General features: G+C 31.3%; 3 protein-coding genes across 4 annotated transcripts; 2 read left to right on the forward strand and 1 right to left on the reverse strand.

Annotated features, from left to right (window-relative positions):
* Positions 1 to 323: 323 nt before the first annotated feature.
* LOC138123210 (UDP-glucosyltransferase 2-like) lies at positions 324 to 2,518 on the forward strand. 2 transcript variants are annotated; one of them, XM_069037804.1, is made up of 6 exons: positions 324 to 478; positions 541 to 665; positions 722 to 1,329; positions 1,383 to 1,602; positions 1,806 to 2,025; positions 2,095 to 2,518. In XM_069037804.1, the coding sequence occupies exons 3-6, from the start codon at positions 787 to 789 to the stop codon at positions 2,369 to 2,371; spliced, it is 1,260 nt and encodes a 419-aa protein (XP_068893905.1). In that variant the 5' UTR covers positions 324 to 478; positions 541 to 665; positions 722 to 786; the 3' UTR covers positions 2,372 to 2,518. The 2 variants fall into 2 exon arrangements, with proteins under 2 accessions (XP_068893905.1, XP_068893904.1); XM_069037803.1 differs by having other exon boundaries at positions 326 to 665.
* A 4,974-nt stretch (positions 2,519 to 7,492) lies between these two features.
* On the reverse strand, positions 7,493 to 8,464 carry LOC138123212 (ejaculatory bulb-specific protein 3-like). Its single transcript, XM_069037806.1, has 2 exons — positions 8,243 to 8,464; positions 7,493 to 7,882 (listed from the first exon to the last, which is right to left on the reverse strand). The coding sequence occupies exons 1-2, from the start codon at positions 8,418 to 8,420 to the stop codon at positions 7,686 to 7,688; spliced, it is 375 nt and encodes a 124-aa protein (XP_068893907.1). The 5' UTR covers positions 8,421 to 8,464; the 3' UTR covers positions 7,493 to 7,685.
* An 801-nt stretch (positions 8,465 to 9,265) lies between these two features.
* Positions 9,266 to 12,321, forward strand: LOC138123211 (UDP-glycosyltransferase UGT5-like). The gene is made up of 5 exons (XM_069037805.1): positions 9,266 to 10,277; positions 10,710 to 11,302; positions 11,350 to 11,572; positions 11,623 to 11,842; positions 11,901 to 12,321. Exons 1-5 carry the CDS (start codon positions 10,064 to 10,066, stop codon positions 12,187 to 12,189), a joined length of 1,539 nt encoding a protein of 512 aa, XP_068893906.1. The 5' UTR covers positions 9,266 to 10,063; the 3' UTR covers positions 12,190 to 12,321.
* Positions 12,322 to 13,686: the final 1,365 nt, after the last annotated feature.

The following is a 13,686-nucleotide window of genomic DNA, read 5'->3' on the forward strand; positions in this document are numbered from 1 at the left end:
CAGCTACACAGCCAGAAAGGTAAAGGTGTGTTTTACACTTAGGGAAGCCGATTTTTTTCTACTAGAGTTTGGAGAACTAATACATACATTTCAATACTAATTTGAGTTAGGAAAACAATATTTGTGAGAGTACTAGATATAAGAGTAGGTATTTTTAAATTTTAACTCGGTCAGAAGTCTGAACACTCAATACAAACAAAACAAATCAGATAACTGATACGAAACATTACATAAATGTTTCCGGTGTCAACTCTGGCGAGCACTCAATTTAAAACTTGACGTAATTGCATTCGTCCTTGACATGATGCTATTTAACGTACTTAAGTTGTTTAGAGGTCACATTTAATCGAACCCATTCGGCTGTGAATGATTGTTAGAATAAAAGATTAGATAAATCGAATCCAGTTTTTGTGTGATACCTAGTGAAGAGACACTCAAAAAAATGCATAATTTGTTTAAATATTTGTTATTGACTTTAGTAAGTGTTAATTGTTGTATTGGTTCTAATATATTGTTCGTTTCTCCCGTACCATCCCCTAGTCATCATATATGGAATCGTGCACTTGCCTTTGGATTAGTTAATAAAGGACACAATGTTACACTTATTGGACCTGATCAAGATAAAGTACCAAAGCCAGCTAATTATACTCACATTTTGTTAGAAGGTGCAGAAATGATTTCACTCCAACAATATTTTTTATTTGTAAATTTCTAATTTAAGATATTTACGATGATCTACATGATTCTTTTGACATAAATGCGTTTTCATCGTATAGTGCACTAAGAATGATGTACGAATTCGAAGAGTGGTGTCTTTTTAGTTGCAAGAAACTCTTAAAGACAAATGGTCTTCGGCGATTATTGGATTATCCTCCAGATTTCAAATTTGACTTGATCATATTTGATGTTACAGCAGGAACTTGCTTTTACCCATTAATGCACAAATTAAACTATCCACCATCAGTTGCAGTTACTGCCTTTCTCTTGCCAACATATGTAGCGAATAATTTTGGAAACCACCTGTATCCTGCATACATTCCTTGGTATGGATTACCATACACAACAGAAATGAATTTTGTTCAGAGAGTTTGGAACTTTGTATATATGCATTTTGACATATGGCTTAGATATGTTAAGCAATATGCAAGCGAGCATGACGCTGCAAAAGAAATATTTGGAGAAAATATTCCGTCCATGAAGGAACTGGAACGTCATTTGTCTTTGGTACTAACCAATACTGATCCGATATTAGACCATCCTCAAGCGGTAGCTCCTAACTTTATCCCGGTGGGTGGTCTTCACACAAGAAAATCTAATAATATTCCAGAGGTGTGTATATGTAACTGTTTTTTGATGATTTTTGCTTATTATAGATGTTATAGGACCTGCAAAAATTACTTGATAATGCCAAAAATGGTGTAATTGTGTTCTCGTTAGGTACGAACGTGCGTTCTGACAAGTTAGACAAAAATATACAAAAGGCGTTATTAGAAGCTTTTAGTAAAATTTCGGAAACGGTTATTTGGAAATTTGAAAGCGAACTTGAAAATTTACCCAAGAACGTGATTGTCAGAAAGTGGCTACCCCAAAATGATATTTTAGGTCTGTTGAATTTATTATCAAATGTTTCACTAACTAAAAAATAGTCATTAATTTATTAAGAATGTAAAAGCAGCATATTCTTTCATGCTTACATGGAAAATATTTTGCTAGCAATTTTTAAATTTAAAACAATTATGGCTTTGCAAGTTACATAAAGTTATCTGTGAAATTTTAATACTTTCTTATAATGTATTTTTATGTAGGACATCCTAACGTGAAATTATTTATCGGGCATGGCGGTGCGTTAAGTACCCAAGAATCTATTTTTCACGGTGTACCCATGATATGTATCCCTTTCTTCGTGGACCAACATATCAATACAAGAATGATTGTCAAGAGAAAGTTAGGTGTTTCTGTCGATTTCAAAAGTATTACCGCAGGTTATATGTTAAGAAAGTTAAGGGAAATCCTAGATGATCCTACGTAAGTATTTTTTGGACCTCTTTAAAATGATAATAAAATGTTTTTGTATTAATTGATGTTTTGTTTTAGATATAGAGAAAATATGCAGAAAACTGCCAGTAGATTCAAGGACAGAACGGAGACACCTTTAGAGAGGGGAATATTCTGGATAGAATACGTCATACGTCACGGAGGAGCTAATTTTTTGAATACTCCTGCGAGAGATTATCCCTTTTACGTATCATCGGGGCTGGACGTGTTTGTTTTTCTACTTTTAATTAGCATCATTTCAATTTCAATCTTTTTGAAATTAATTCAGTTAATTTTAAAATTATTCAGTACTAAAACGAAAGTCAAAGTAAACTAAATTGATTGCAGAATTCAGTTGTTATTAGTTGATTATACAATTGCTGAATTGAAAAACTTTTTAGACTATTCAATTCAACTACTAAGACAATATTAAATAAATGGTTATAATAAAGATAATAAAGTTTTATTTAGAAAATCTTTAAGACTAATTTTGAAGAAATTTTAGCTACATTTGATACAGGATTAAATACTTTGTGCAATAAACAATTAAATCTTATACAGGGTGGGTAAATACTTATCACCAATAAAATAAGTCACTCTAGTTATAAAACAAGTTTAGCAAATGAAGTTGGTAGAAGTCATATTATGACCATCTGGATGGTTTTGCATGAGCAACTTCTTTACTGGTATCGACCACAGAAGGTTCAAGTTTTACTTCCAGGAGATTTTCCAAGACGCCAACATTTTTGTGAAAATTCTTTAAATCCAAATGCTGCAGATTCATTTGTGTTCTCATGCAAAATAATTTTCACGAATGGATGAAGCAAATTTTCCAAGAGACCCCATCACAAACCTTCATAATATGCATACTTATTGGGTCGAAGAAAATCTCCACACGATAGTTAAGATAGTCATGTAAGAGTCAACATCCTTTCAGCGTAAACGTGTGGTGTAGAATTGGTGATACTTACCTTATTATTTTACCTGACCGGTTAACGGGAGAAATGTATCAAAGGTTCTTGCAAAACACATTACCAGAATTGCTTTGAGGAAGTACCACTAGAGATTCGTCGACAAATGTGGCTGATGCATGACGGAGCTCCAACACATTTTATAATAGTTTGATCGCAAGAAACTATTTAGATAGAATGTTTCCAGAGAGATGGATTGGTAATGGTGGACCTCTAGCATGGCCAGTTCGGTCACCAGATTTAACCCATTAGATTTTTTTCTTTGGGGCCACTTCAAGAGTTTAGTGTACGAAACACTAGTCCAAACAGAAGTTGAGTTACGTCAACGAATCGTTGCGTAGAAGTTCGGGAACGACATTATTATATTACTTTGAATTATAGTTATTTTTCTTGTTGCGTTAACATTTAAGTTACTTTTCTTTTATTACTTATTGAATTTTACTACAAAGCATCGATTTTTCGATTAAGAAATTCCAAGTTAGTAGCCACTATTTACACAGGTCAACAATGAAAAACCTGTCTCAAAATCAAAGAGTAAATATGATGGACTTTTGGATGCTGATGACGGCAAAAATATTTAAAAAATTCCAACAAGTCCAGTTTTCAAAGAAAAAATTTTTTTGTTTGTCGTTTATTTGAATTTGGTACAAGGAGAGAGTAGATTTTTTGGACGTTAAAACTGAGCTAGAATAAAAATTTTGCATCTATCCTCACTACTCAAGTTTTTTGACTAAAAAATGTTTGCTGCAATTTTAAATTCATTTTTTATAGTTTTATTGTCGATGGTATTTGTACAAAGAAACCTTGTCGAAATAAATATTTACAAAAAATTTTGAAATGTCGACAAAAGACATAAATTTATCTCAATGTTCAAGAAACAACAAAGAAATATAACGGAGTTTGTGCAAAAGTATACCTTATTCATTTTCTTAGGATTATTGCCGATTTTAAATCAAAATTTATTTACGTGTATGTCGTGTTTTAACATTTTTTTTTCAAAACACTCTTACGTGATAAAGAAAAATTAAGTTCATATCTGAAATCAGCATCATAAAAAAGATTTAAAAATCTTATTAAAACCAAAACAGGTTTTTATAAATCAAATTTTGCGTGGTTTGCTGTGGTTTTAGATATTAAAACAGATGCAACAACCTTTTCAATTAGTAGAATAATGCTTTTTAACACAACTAGAGCAGAATTAGACATAAGCTATAATACTACAAACAACCTACTTGACTAGGGTAAAAAGTGATCATTTGTTATTGTTATAAAAGAACAGACTAGAATTCATAAGCAGTTAACACAAATAATTCAATCTTGTAAATGAATTGCTGCTATTTATACAAGGACAGCGTACAACGTATTTAATGCTGATCGTGATATTATCCTTGCTACATTCCAACATTCAATTAAACAAATTTAAAAGGAAATACATAGTTATTTACGAATTTAAGGGGGTTAGTGTTAACTTTTTTCATCGAGAATGGTAGTTTGTACAAAACCATTCGCCGTAAAAATACACACAACGCATTAATAGTAGTTCAGAAAAGTGGAAGTTTACTAGACGAGTATGGCAAGTTTAAGCACGAGCGTCAGCGAGTCCAGTGAAATCACTTTTCTGACGAGAAGCGTATACTGTTTTTTCGCATTATAAGAATATTAAAATTTGTTCGTAAAAAGCTTGAATATTATTGAAAATCGTACAGTAATGGTTGCTATGCTGTAAAATGATCTATCACTGTACGATTTTGAGTACAGTAGTATAGTTCATTACGGTACAAAATATTTTTTTTGTGTACTCAATGAAAAACAGTAATTTTACAAGGAAATATCCTTTAAAACAAAGAAACCGCATTGGTGTACGTTTTATAATACAAGGGTGTACATATTTTTAAGTGTGCCGAAATTTTACCGACGAGGTTGTGGGACAACGTAGAAGACTAAAAGCAATTATAAAAAATTGTACCTCAAACATTAAATGTCATTTTATTTTCTTACATAGAATTTGTTAAATATTTTTTCCAAGTTCTACATGAAGCCAGTGGCTCGTGGTTAAAATTATTCCATGCATTTCAATTACACCCTGTATGTACTTGTGTCTCGGCTTGGTAGGTAGCAAATTTGAAGTCGCTTCTTGTGCTGCTGTTAATATTTCAGGAGAATCTTCGATCAAAGCTTGATTTGACAAATGCATATGTTTCACAACAATTTTGTTTGTTTATGCGTAGTTACGAACGCATGTTTTTAAAAAATAGAGCTTGATGAAACCAAGAAATTTGTATAAAAAATTACTTATTCATCAAACCTTTCCATTGAGTTGTACAGTTGCGGAATTAAAATTTCGGGCACTATTTTTCTGTCACTTCAACAAAATCTCTGTAAAGCACCTTCTACTGTCATCATGACATTCAAAAATTAAACTTTTCTGTGTCAGTCACCCAATCAATTTTGAATTTTCAGATTTCGGTAAGTTGCACTGAGTGTAATTAAATAATCGCTTTGATATGTTGGCTACCCGTTATTATGCCACAGATGACAATTTTTGAATGCCAAAAAGACAAAAACATGACAAGAGTAAAAAATAAGGTTATTAACGTAAAGGTTGTTTTAGAGTTTATATCATGACATTGACAATAGTGCCCGAAATTTTAAATCCGCAACTGTACACAAAAAATAGCATGTTCAACTTGTAAGAAAAGTGAAGGTTTACTAGCCCCTGAAAATGTAATCCACTCGCTATCGCTCGTGAATCACACTTTTTTTACACGCTAGTAAACCTTCACTTTTCTTTACTTCTACCACATATTTACTGTTTAAAAAATTGCATATTCTACCATTTTTTACCAAAAAACTAATATCGATTTTCCATATGTAGTTCTGAAATTAGTTATTGTATTGGACTCAATAATACCAACCTTTACTAAATATACAGGTCACTAAAAAGCACGGATAAAGCTAAATATTTTCAGAACGGTAAAGCATATATAAGATTTTCTAAAATCATTTATTTTGATGATATAAAGCTAATTTGAGGTAGAGTTGACATTTGTATGACATTTCATTAGCGTACATTTGATTTTTTTTATACCATTGCACATTGACTTGACAATTTTCAAAATTGCGCGACTATGAACTGTCAAAGAAATGTCAACTTTATCCTACCCACACAGTTGCCACATAAATTTTCGTACATAGTTGCCACACTTATCCACAATCATTTTGAATCACCCAATATAACACATGCATATTTTATTTTAATCGAAACTTTATAAGAAATTGTCATTTTAATCTTGAATTTTTGTGGTATAAGTGGTTGCATAGCAAATACCTGGCAATGTATGGATCTGTGTTTTTTTTTAAACTGAACATAGGAACTAAAGTCCATTCAAAAATCAAAAAACCACCACCTGTTGCTTTAGGTTGATAAAATTTAAAAACCCTAGGTAGATATTTTTTCATACTATGTTGGTAACTATAAATTATGACATTTATTTGATTCAAAATAAAATTCAATTGCTTTGAATTTCGTTCATATTGTTTTATTAGCAGCACGTTTCATTTATTTATTGATTCTTATTATTTTAACTTAAATATGCCTAGAAAAACAAGACATTTAATGAACACTTAACCTCAAAATTACAATTCTCACCAAATTTTACACTAAACAGCGTTGCCGATAGTAATTATTGAGGAAAATGCGACGTTGGTGGTTTTTTGATTTTTGAATGGACTTTAAGTATGGACTATGTTCAGTGTTAAAAAATGTCCCGGTATATAATTGTAAATAAAATTATATGCGACTTATGCGAGGGGACTACAAATTATTGTAAGCATTTGAATTGCAAATATCTCAAGGAAAAATTACCAATGAAAGAAACACATCGGATACATGGATATACGAGTATGTACGTACTCGTACCTATATTATCTATGTTAATTTAGTAAGTATCTATTTCTATTTTTTTTATTTTTCAATATTTCTAATGCTTATATTTCAATATTGTTAATTATCTGTAGTCACACTTTACAGGGTGTGTAAAATTTACTTCTTCTAGTTTTTGATTGATGAATAGATAACAAACAAATTTTGGTACAAGTAGTAATCTGATACTGTAAAAATTTCATTACAAATGCAAATTGCTTTTTATAATGGATAAAGATCGATATAAATTCTGATTACCTACATTAAAAATGCATTGTTCCTGTGTCTAGGAAAAAAAAATTAAAATAGATATGTTTTAAATAATTATGATAATCTTTTAATTGCCATTCATTTAAAGCCAGTTTACTGTATAATCGCTAGACACCATTAAAATTTAATTTTATAAAAAAATTATAAATACTCTATTGTGAACCGTTTAATCTTAATTATAGACGATTAGTAACTATTTAGTTTTAATGTCCAAAGAATAATTTACAATAATTAAAAAATGGATTACAGTTGTTCTAGTCGTCACACTTTTAGATTTAAATAATAAAAACCTGTATTAAATCAACTATTTAATATCACTGGACAAGAATAACATTTCGATATAATATGTTTAATTATCATCAATAAATTTGGTATATTTGTTGAGTTTTACTCCTTTATCGAAAACTGTTTTTCATTAAAATTTTGCTTTTTACAAAGATATTTTAAAACATTTTTCGCACAACATCCATTTTAATTACTATTAAAATTTATATCGCCAAGCCTTCTTTTTCTATAAGATCTTTATATTTCTTCTTGTAGTCACCATTTGGATCATATCTGGCCTCCAGTTCTTTCCACATATCAGGTTTCTTTTCTATGAGATGGTGAATAACTTTCTTTGTGCCTTCCTTAACTTTGTCATTACACTTCGAACATCCATTTTGGAGTGATTCCGGAATTGCCTCTGAAAAAATAATCATAGTAAATAATAGTTCTTGTCACATTAATTAATGTGAGTTAGTTCCCCAATTTGTGAAAAATCTTCTACAGAACTTGCAGCACGTAAAGTTAATTCTAGAATTATAATTTTTTTTAAATATTTTTATTTTTTATTTTAATCACTTAATATGGGCATATTTAAAAAAAAAGTAATTAATTCACTTGTCAGTATTAAAAAAGTAATGGTAAAATTTTGTAAATTCCGCAATTTATTAAATTGCCAAAAACGTAAAAAAGTACGCACTGCACTTTGGAGTTGCATTTATATTAGTCGCACCTTCAGTAAAATATTGACAAATTGTCTTATTCCAGTTAATTGACTTACTTTTAAGCCGCTCGCCTTCAGGTGTACAGTTTCCCTTATCTAAGACACAGTTCACGTAATTTTTTAACAGGCGGTCATTCTTCAGGATGTCGTCAATGTCGATGTTGTCAGGAATGATGTACTCTTCGAAAAGAGCAACTTGTACTGAAGCAAGAACTAACAGAGCAACTAGAATCATGGTGGTAGTTCTATCGATACTATTAGCCGATGTTGGAAATGCAACCTTATTTATACAAACAATGAGCTTTATAAGTGGGCAGGTTTTTTTGACTGGTTAGCGGAAAGAATCACGGACAAATGTCTTCATTCTGACGCAAATTTTAATTATTAAAAAAATAAATACATTATTTCAGATAGTAATTACTTAGTTTAATTGAAGGTAAGAGACCATTCGTATATTTTGAAACAATGTGTGATTTAATACTGATGTCACTTTAATTGCAAACAAATATTTAAAAATAAATGGCGAAAAAAAATTCGGAGAATCATCCGTGCGCAAAAACAAGATTATTTTCGCACAAAATGTGAAACCAAAATTATTGTCACAATAAAAACTTGTAAATGTCTTATTTGCATGAGTCTAGATGTTCAAGGTTTGGTTTTTCTGGTCAAAATACTTCCGCAAATTTAGATCACGTTGTAGTCTTATATCATTAGTCAGCCAAAACACGAAATTCAATAACAAAATTATACTGCTCATTAAGTAAACATTACATCTACACCTTTGAAAACATATTTATAGGTAACAATACTTGACAATTGTCGCTAAAAGTACAAAATCCATTAGTCTTGCAATAAAAATTCCAGTTTCCAGAGAACCAATATTTAATGACGCTGTGTTAAACTCGTTTTAAATTGGCACGTGTTCTAGTACATACTAATTGTTCATTTCATAAGTTTTTATTATTGAACATTCTTGTTTGGAAGATAATTGCTTGTTATGTGTGTATTAATCTAAAATAAAGATTGGACATTTAATTGTTTTATTTAATTAATAATTATCGATTAATCGTAGCCGTTAGCTCAAATTATGGAAAATTTTATTTGAATACACTTGTTTATTCATCGGAATGGTCGCCAAAAATAATAGCAATGGAATATTAGGTCAACTCGTTTTTAATCACTGAATTCCTTAGTGACAACTTTTAAATAATTCCACGTTACACCAGGTATTTCCACTTACGTAATTTGTCTTTATACTTCCAGTCTGGAAAAATAACATATACTATTTTTTCTTCAAACCTTCATAACAAATTATTTAAGACATGTTAAGAAACCAGGTAGGAATTTCAAATAATTTAGCTAGTTTACTTTACTGCCGCTCATCAGCGGAGATAATAACTTACGGACGCCCTCAGCGGAGATAATAACTTTATCTGCCGCTCTCAGCGGAGATAATAACTTTATCTGCCGCTCGGCAGCTCGTTAGATGCCATGACAATGAAGTGACACTTTAGCATTATCAATGCAGCAGGATAATGTCATAATTTACGGACGTTTGAAGAAAAACTTAATTTTAATTAAGGGATAATTTAGAGAAGTACCTAAAAGTTAAGTGGCAAAGAACTGCCACCATAATCTTTGCAAGTTTAACTTTTTGGAAATTTTAAATTTAGTCTTGAACGAATTTAACGTTATTTGTCGTGAAGAATGTACGTCTTAATTAGAACTTCCGATTACACAGTGCTTGTTTTAATAATCCCAAATTATTATTTGATGTAACTGCTTTCTCTTTATCGTGTTAGGATATGATTAGATGTTGGTGTTGGACAATGAGACACGCAATGTTTCTGTGATTCAGTAACAACTTCGAACGAAGTCATGATACTTCGAAGGTTCTTTATATTTTGTCTAATAAACAAATTTATTAGCGGTGCTAATATTTTGGCCATCACGACTCTTCTTTCTCCAAGTCATCACCTCTTCAATGATGTGTATTTATTTGAACTGGCAAAAAGGGGTCACAACGTTACTCTTCTGGGGCACGATGAAGACAAACATAACCATCCCAATTACACACATATTATTATGGAAGGTAAGACCACGAATTTGTCGTCTTTTCATGGTGAACAATTTTTATTCTCAAAACTAGTCTACAGTATAGGTCTTGGATTTTCTAGTGGGCTGTGAATCATATCTGGGCAAACCACGAATATCGGTCTCAAGTAGGTGCTACAAACCGACCGCATAACATCGTCATTCGTTACGTTAGTTTCGTGTCTCTCTCTCTCTCTCTCTCTCTCTCTCTCTCTCTCTCTCTCTCTCCTCTATTTATATGTAAATATTTGAATTTGAAAGTAGTCGACGTTTTCAGTTCTCATTTACAGATTTTTCACTGGTTTATGGCTTTGCCTTCGCGCACATATTTCCAAGGTCACAGCCCATGAGAGAATGCAACACCTCTACTAAGCTCGAACTATGTATTTTCTTTCAAAATTCAACTACTCATAGCGTACTGTTTTTGCAGGAGTGTATGAAAAATTAAAAGATCACTTTGACCCAATGAAAATGAAGGATTTGTCTCACTGGGAAACTATAAACCTATTGTGGTCATTTTCAGAAATTACTTGCATTTTAGATTATGAGACAGAAGGATTACGGAAAATAACGCGGTACCCAGACGACTTTAAATTTGATTTGATTATTTGGGATTCTACTGGAGGCCAGTGTTTGTTTCCTTTGGTCGAAAAATTTGGGCGACCTCCCATGATCGCAATAAACCCATTCATAAATCAACCAAATACTTTCAAAAACATCTGGCAGAGTTATATACCGTTTATGACACTTGCATATACGGATCACATGTCTCTGTGGCAAAGGCTAGAAAGTGCATTCCTTAATACACTTACTGAAGTGTCTAGAATCATGTTTTTTCTTCCGCGACAATTAGAATTAGCGACAATGTACTTTGGACGATTCAATTTAAATATTGAAGAGATCGAAAGAGATGTTAGCTTGATGCTATCTAATCATAATCCCGTCTTTAATTATGTCGAAGCATTACCTCCTAATGTTATACCAGTCGGTGGTCTACATATTCAACCAAAAACTTTACCAAAGGTAGGATTTAGTAAAATTGTAATCACTGAATTAAAAGAGGTTTTCAGGATTTGCAAAATATTCTAGATATGTCTAAATCTGGTGTAATATTATTTTCGTTCGGGTCAAATATAAGATCAAAAGATATAGGCGAGAACAAGATCAGAGCAATCGTTAAAACTTTGTCGAAGTTAGCACAAACTGTCATCTGGAAATTTGAGGAAGATAATTTACCTGGTCTTTCGAAAAATGTTCATATTCGTAAATGGTTACCACAAAATGATGTTCTTGGTAATTTTTAGATTTTAGTTACCTGTTACACACTCAGACAGACATTTTAGGTCATGCAAATACTGTTCTTTTCATAACACATGGAGGTTTGTTAAGTGCACATGAAGCAGTATACAATGCAGTACCAGTGATTGGGGTTCCATTCAATTTGGATCAGTTGCAAAATGTCGCAAACTATGTTAAAAAAGGAATCGGTGCCAAGATTGATTTTAATGATATTACAGAAGAGAATTTGTACAACGTTATACAGAGTGTGTTAAATAATAAGTCGTAAGTTGAATGTTTTCATTTTTTGTTTTGTTAAATTGTTTAAAATTATGTGTTATAGTTATAAAGAAAACGTTAAAAAATTGTCAGTATTGTATAAAGACCAGCAGGATAAACCTTTGGAGACCGCTGTTTACTGGACCGAATACATTTTAAGACACAAAACCGCACAACATTTGAATCTAGCTACAAGAGACATGAATTTTCTACAAATTGCTAATCTGGATATCATTTTAATTTGCCTTCTTTCAGTATTCTTACTTTTAGGTGTTACTGTTACTTGCATGTGTTGTTTAATTTTGAAACGTGTTAGTAAACAAACGGTTACCGAAAAGATTAAAACTTCATAGTTAAAATACAGAATAAAAATATACTTATGGAGAGTAGTTAAATTTGTTATAAATCCACTTTGTAAAGCGCTTTGTATACCAAAACGGAAAAAAATAAACTGTATCAGTGAAAACAATGTTAATAATTCAAATGTTGAACAATTAGTAACCTAATTGGTCGGAGATAATTATATAGGTACTTTATATTCTCTTATAAGTTCTCGTATTTGTTTTCATTGCTTTAAGCAAGCAATCTTGATTTTTCTAATCAACGAAAGAATTAAATTTTTTAAACTTCAAAGTCCATAATATCTCACATTTGCTTTAAACAAACATGCTAAACAAACACTCCTTGTAGATACATACTTGTACTTGTTTTATTTATTCTTCCAAACCAGTTATTATGTTCTGAAAGAATTGAAAAGTATTTCTGCACTGATAAAAGTATGTTCTCGTTGTGTTTAACATAGCTGGAGAAACTTGTAGATCATCTTAAATTTAACGATATGTTAAATAGTAAAAGTTGCATGTATATGTATTACTTCTGTAAATTGGAAAAAGCATCTTCTAAATTATAACATTTACCTACAAATGTACAATTTCTTGATAAGAATTGGAAAAAAATAACTGCAATCTAGATAATCTTTATTATATGTATAATATCGTGCGTTCATTTAAATTTACCCTCAAAGTTATACAGGGTACAGGGTTATTATAAATTATTGTCCCATTGCAGTTGGCGTTGGTGACGTAGTTGAATTAAAGTCAGTTGAATGTATCGCAAGCCTCATAACATGAGTGAGACTACTATGTACTAAAGTTTGTCTAACGTTGCGAGGCTGCCGGCACACCCAAACTTTGCAAATTGAAGTAAGTAATTTAAATGTTGGCATTGGTCGTAAAAAATATATTTTTTGTCTAGGAAATTTATTCTAGATATAATTTTATTAATCATTGGATTTACCTTTGCTAAAAAATGATGACGTAGTACATAAGTGGTTAAATAAGACAACAACAAATTTACATTGAGCAATCAGTTTTTATTCATATAATTATAACAACAGTTTGACTTCCCTCAACGGACTTCCCATTTTACAAACACTGAAAATAATATGTATAACATAAAAGTTATGTAACGGGTGACTATTAAAATTTTCACTTAGGGTTGGTTATGGATCATTCTTTGTTTTCCATTGCACCTTAGACACTGACAAGTTTGACAGTTCAAAAAAGTTTTTTCTCTTAATTTGATTATGTTTCAATTGTACTGACTGACATTTGTCGTTCGTTCTTCCGTGTGTCTAAAGTAGCAGAAAAAATAAAAACTCGTTCAAAGACAACTCCAAGTGAAAATTTTAATAGTCACCCGTTATACAGGGTGAAAACTTTAACTGGAATAAAATTCATAACTTGGAAATAGGCGATTTTTGTAAAAAATACCGAAACAGGTCAATCTTTATTTTTCCTTGCCCACATTTTGACGCATATGGTTTTTGCATATCTGCTCCCGGAAGTGCG

The sequence above is a fragment of the Tenebrio molitor genome, chromosome 2 (genome assembly GCF_963966145.1).
Source record: "Tenebrio molitor chromosome 2, icTenMoli1.1, whole genome shotgun sequence".
Taxonomy (NCBI): Eukaryota; Metazoa; Arthropoda; class Insecta; order Coleoptera; family Tenebrionidae; genus Tenebrio; species Tenebrio molitor.